Genomic DNA, 6,178 nt, shown 5'->3' with positions numbered 1-6,178 from the left:
AGGCTGGCAGGCTATCTACCCACCTGCATGTGTCCCTGCAGCTCCTGAGCATATGGGAACTGAAGCCAATAGGAGCTGCAGGGGTGGAGTCTGTGGGTGAGGGCAGCATGCGGAGCCACCTGGCCCCTCCTTCTAGGAGCTGCACGTACAAGACGGTGGGAGACAGGGTTCCCGCAACCCTGATGTAAGAGCCACCCTACACTATAACCCCCTGCCCCTAGCCCTGAGCCCATTCCCACATACTCAAACTAAAACTGCTGTTGCTGGCCCAGTTGCCTTCTCTCTCTCTCTCCTTCTCCTCCATTTTTTTGCCTGGCAGTTACATGGCTAGTTTCTTTTACTCAATTTCTGCCTGTTTGAGTTCCAAAATTCTCTGGTGTGCAGCTCCTTCCGCTTGCTTCTGAGCTTCCCTATCTTTTACCTGGAATTCTTTTAACTCCAAAAGTCTTTTATGTTCATCTTCTTTTTCTTCTGCCTGCAATCTGCATGGCTCCAATTTCACAACAGTTTCACTCTCACTCATTCTCCTGCTTTTCTGTCCTTACTTTCCTTTTCCCAAATAAGCAAAGAGATAATAACAAAGTGGAAACCTCTTTGACAGAGCTCAAGCCACCTCACATAAACCTCACTTAAAATCTCTGCCACTGTATGAAGTGAAAATCTCACTCTGAACAGCAAGCTATGCATTCCACTCGGCTTGTTGTGCCACTGTGATCGGCCATCAACCCCGGGGTGCAGTCTGGGAGCCGTTGGAACTGCTGAGCTCCTAACCATTCAGCTGGGCTGGCTTCTTTCACACTGCTATGCTGGTAACACAGCCAGCCTCTCCAGGCACAGACAAAGGTACTGAGGGTTAGTTAGTCGATATTTCTAGTCACACAGTACATCAGTGGCAGAAACACTGCGTCTCTCTGAACTGGGCTACAAAGCCTCCTATGGTAAGAAACAGGGTTTCACTACAGACAGCCGGATATAGCAGTGACTGTCTCGAAGAATCACTGGTTCTTGCGGCACCGCTCAGAGGGTCTCTTCCTCTCCTTCAGACATGAGACATGCACATGCCGGATGAGAAAGGCCATGCACATTCTTAATAGGGGATAGGCACTAGCTGTGCCTTTGTTGGGGATGTGAGGGCTATTTCCACTCCCATTTCATTGCTAGAGTAACACAAATGGAGGGGAGGATGAGGGAACATGGGCCTCAGTCTCTTGCCAGGTCTCCTATGTGTCAGAACCTCATTCACACAGGCAGCTCTGCCTTGGTGGGGAGCGGGCTCAGAGTTGTGCTGTGTGCAGAGCCATCAATGGGGGTAGAGGGGTTGCCTCAATGCCTTCTCCCGGGGCTCCTGTGTTAAACATGGGTCTGACATGATTCAGTCACAAACATCTGGCTGAGGGCATAAGGGGATGGTGGACTGTCCGTGCCCCTTGAACAGCTCCTGTCCACAGCTGGTGCAGCCCCCAAGGAACTCGCAGCACCCAGAGCTCTCAGGAAGGGCCAGGACAGCAACAGTAGAACAGCGCTGCACCGATTTTCATAGCCTGTGAGTGTTTAACCACAGTGACAGGCCAAGTGACAGGCCAAGTGTAATGGGAAACAGCATCCACATCCCTTGTTTTTATTAACTGTATCAACAGGAATTCTGAGGTCAGAGCAGCCACTGGTGTGGCTCTTCTTTGACCAGTATCCCACTGGTTCCCTGGCTCTTCACAAACACAGTCACTTTTAAACGCTGCTGCCTGCCTTGGTCTCCTTCCCCCAGTGTGCTGTCCGCCCTCACCAGCCTCTCTCCAATTGCTCCAGGCCTTAGACCCCATCTGAACCTGTCTCTCCATAATGGAGATCACTAGCTCATGTCTTCTCGGATTTAAGAGTCCAGGATGGAATAAGTGGTCTGTATTTTTTGTATATCACTTCATCAGCCCTGGAGCTGGATGTTGAACTGACCCTTCACTTGATGAATTCCCTGATTATCCTCCCACAAAGTTGTTTGCTTTTCACGCTGTACACAACTGGGTTCATCAGGAGCGAGAGGAGCAGGTAGCTATAACCCTGGACAGTTTGAAACAAGGGAGAAGAGCCCTCCCCTAATCTGTGTATCACAGACAGGCCGGTAACTGGCATATAGAAGAGGAGGACAGCACAGAGATGAGAGACACAGGTGTTCAGGGCCCTAAGACACGCCGCATAGGACGTGATGCTCAGCACTGTTTTGAGGATCATCGCATAAGAGAGAAAGATGAGCAGCGAGTCCAACCCCACTGTTAGAACTGTAATAAACAAGCCACAGATGCTGTTCACTCTGATATCCGAACAAGCCAACTTCATGACCTCCTGGTTTATGCAGTACGAATGGGAGAGGACATTAGACTGACAATATTGGAACCGTTGAAGGAGAAAAGGGATTGGAAGTATTACAGCCACCGCTCTTAGCACACACACCAGTCCCATCTTGCTTATTCTTGGCAGGGTTAAGATGGAAGCATATCTCAGCAGGTTACGGATCGCGATGAAGCGGTCAAAGGCCATCAACAAGAGCACAGAGGATTCAGAGCATTTAAGCAAGTGGATAAAGAACAGCTGGGCAAAACAGGCATTGAGGCTGATTTCCCTAGAGTTAAACAAGTATACACTCAGTATTGTCGGCACTGTGGCTATCAATAAGCCAAGGTCTGTGACGGCCAACATGGAAAGGAAAATGTACATGGGCTCATGGAGACTTGGATCTATTTTTATAATGAACAGAATGACTGAATTTCCTACTATGGAAAAAACGTACATTAAACAGAAGATGATAGAGATCCAGAGATGGACATCTTCTAGCCCAGGTATCCCGGTGAGCAGGAACACTGCAGGGTTGTAGTTGGTGTCATTGACAGCTGACATAATGTACTGGGCAGATCCGAGGAGTTCTGAGCTTTCCTTCTTATAAGGAAAAGGAACAGGAGACTAGATGCCATTGAATGAGACATCTTTCTGCTCTCAGTGCAAGTCTAAAGACTTCCAGGAGCTCAGGAAAGATCAGCAAAAACACAATCTTGGATTTACACAATATATAGGAAGATAGGCATTGCCATCGTGCATCAGACCCATAGTTCCTCTAGCCCAGAGGTTCTCAAACTGGGGATCGGGACCCCTCAGGGTGTCAGGAGATTTTATATGGGCAGGTAGTGAGTTGTCAGCCTCCACTCCTAATCCCGCTATGCCTCCAGCATTTATAATGCTTTTCAATAAATAAAGAAGGTTTTTTAATTTGTAAGAGGGGGTCCCACTCAGAGGCTGCTGTGGGAAAGGGGTCACCTGTACAACCGTTTGAGAATCACTGATCTAGCCTAGTATGAAGTGGCCTGTTCTGGGTGCTTCAGAGGTAGTGGAAGACGCCCTGCAATAGGGAGCTTTGAAATAAACTGCACCCACTAATTAGACAATTTTTGCGATGCAAATCAGGAAGTTTTACAACCTGTTGAAGAGTTTTTGGAACTATCCTCACTATTCTAATTCAATTTTCTGGTTATCTATATAAACATCCAGTCCCTCTTTAAATCGTATTAAACTCTTGGTCTAACTGATATCTTGTGGCTGGGAGATCCACAACTTACTTGAGCGCTGTGTGATTTTATAATTGTGACTTTCCCACAGACACTCTTTCTGGCCTTCCACTTCTGAGAGTGGTCCATTTTTATCATGAGAAGAGTGTGAACACACAGGAAGTGCATGGGTAAAACTGTCATTGTATTTTTCTGTCCTGCACTGAAGCTATTTATAAATGTATTTCATTGTCTCATTATATACACTTTTTTATATTCTCCAGTCCTGAGAGTCCACATTCAGCCACTGCCTCTTTGCAGTACATCAGATACATTCTTAGGCACAAGTTCTTCATTCAATAACATTGACTTGAATGACATTTTTCTCGATTTACATGTGTAAATTTGATAAGAACCAGGCTCTGTTAACTTTTCCTTACCAAATGATCCCAGTGATACACTCTGACCCCCAAAAATCCTTCCAAGAGAAGTTGAAGTACTTTGCCTGGCTTATGTTGACTGAATCCAGAAAGTTCAATCATCCTACAAACTTCTCTTCATCCTCACAGGACCTGCACTCTCTCCACAGGTGATGGTCTGTAGATATTTGGAAAGTTACAAGCTAACACAGACATTTACTTTATTTGGGCAGATGCTTGGTTAGCGTCACATATTGGTGCACAGTGAAAACATTATGTTTGCATTAATATCTGCTTGAGTGAGTCAGTTTCTTCAGCCATGCTTGTGTAAGTGGTGATGGGAGTCAATTACATACAACCCCTATTGCACTCCCCATTTCTGCAGCTGAGCTCTACTCTGCTGAAACAGAGGCCAGGGGTTCTGTTCTCTCATGACTTTACTTTTTGGAAAGTCTTGCCCAGGGATTGCAGAGGGATTGTGTTCTTGACCCTGAATGTAAGCTTTAGAAACAGCTACTGGTCAGTTACCAGGTGGAAGAATCAGCCAACTGTTCACTGAACAAAGGGTTAATAGCACAAACCCATTGCACACAGTATGTGGAGCACTTCTGAAATACTTTCTAAAGCAAAAGCCATTAAGCAGTAAAGTTTCCACTACTCCTTCCTGCAGAGATTCCAACAACTCTGCTGCTGGCTTTCAGTATACAGGCATATCTTGAAAGTTTGAGTTGTAATATTTGTATTAGAATGGAAAAATTTTCTCATAACATTTACACATCTGTACTTTAGTACACAGATGTCCACCAATCATTTCTCCTGTGATCTGCTTTCAGGGATGATTTCTCAGATTAGAGTGGGACGTAAAATGTAGCATTTGTCATTTGGATTTCTTCAGAACCTGAAAAGATCCCAGTGTCTCAGCCCTCAGTCAGTCACTTGTCAGCAAACAAAAATCTAGGAGCTCCTCTGTCCCTGGATTAATAGGTGACTGGTTCTCCTCAGGTTCTGTTCTGTCAGTCTGAAGTCTGTATCTGGAGTAGTAATGGGCACTGGGATTAGTATGTGTATCACTCTGTAGTTCATAGTAACTCCAATACCTGTTCTTTAAGTTATTTCCAGCCACATTACACAGCATGTATTGCCAGTGCTAGGAGACTATCCAGATGTGGGGCAGCTGTTGCTGAGAGGCTGTTCAGACTGATATACACAGACACTGCTGGGGAAATATGAAACCTCTCTGACTGCCTGTGCCCCTGTCAGAGTGGGAGGGCTTGGGGTCACAGACGTATTGACTATTGTTTAGAAAACCCTTTTATTCCCCCATATTATGCTTTAGTCCTACTGTTCAAATTAAACAGTATTTTGGTTCACAGCTGGCTGGTCACTCGTCTCATCACTACTCACATGCTCCCAAACGGAAGACCCACAGGTGTCAAATGCTCTCTGACCTGCTGGATAAGCACAGTTGAATCACTGTGGGCTGTAGCTCAGAGCCCAGTCTCAGGTTGGGAGAATGGCAGGATTCCACCCCAGAAATGGGCAGGATATGAGGCCTGGTGTCTTTCACTCAGAGACCAGAGAGGGAGCAGAGATGCAGGTAGCACCGTAACTGTGAAGGATACCTACTGTGTAGAAGTGCTGGAGCCTTCAGCCAGTCAGGAAATAGAAATATGCCGCATCAGGCCTGTTACCACAGAGCAACACAGCTCTGAATTCCTATATTCACAATCGAGCCAGAGAATAAAACCTTTGAAAATGCATTTGCTGATTAAATCCATGAGCAAATACACCTGAGGTGACTTGGGAACTAGTCACTGAAATTCCGTGGCATCTTCTCTTGCTCAGCCCCTGACAGGATTGGGCCCAGAGCACATGGCACCTCTAGAAATGGGACCCCTTGAGAAATCCTGACTTGGGGCATCGGGGTTTTCACACTTTGAACTTGCTTTGAATCTCAGATTTCTGTGTAGCTTTAATAACCCACAGTGGAGCATGGGCACAGGTAGGGGAGAGGGTCCCAAGCTACCTACTGCTGCCTGCCCTAAAGTGTCTTTATGAAGCACGTCTGCACGTTCTCTGGGGGGCCACTTGGCCATTAGGGAACCTCAGCTGCTTGGCTTAGTGTGCAGCAGCTGTAACCCCTGTCACACCCAATGGCAAACTGCAGGAGGGCAAATCACAGGGGGTGCCTGGTGATCCTACTCACCTGGACTGCAGCACCAGCCCTGCTGC

At 46.6% G+C, this 6,178-nt stretch overlaps 1 protein-coding gene across 1 annotated transcript; it reads right to left on the bottom strand.

Annotated features, from left to right (window-relative positions):
• Nucleotides 1–1,950: 1,950 nt before the first annotated feature.
• LOC127038069 (olfactory receptor 51G2-like) lies at nt 1,951–2,916 on the bottom strand. Its single transcript, XM_050930493.1, has one exon. It carries the CDS (start codon nt 2,884–2,886, stop codon nt 1,951–1,953), a length of 936 nt encoding a protein of 311 aa, XP_050786450.1. The 5' UTR covers nt 2,887–2,916.
• Between the last annotated feature and the right edge of the window lie 3,262 nt (nt 2,917–6,178).

This window comes from Gopherus flavomarginatus, chromosome 1 (assembly GCF_025201925.1).
Source record: "Gopherus flavomarginatus isolate rGopFla2 chromosome 1, rGopFla2.mat.asm, whole genome shotgun sequence".
NCBI lineage: Eukaryota > Metazoa > Chordata > Testudines > Testudinidae > Gopherus > Gopherus flavomarginatus.
The sequence above is the reverse complement of the archived record's forward strand: the minus strand, read 5'-3'. Positions and strand labels throughout refer to the sequence as shown.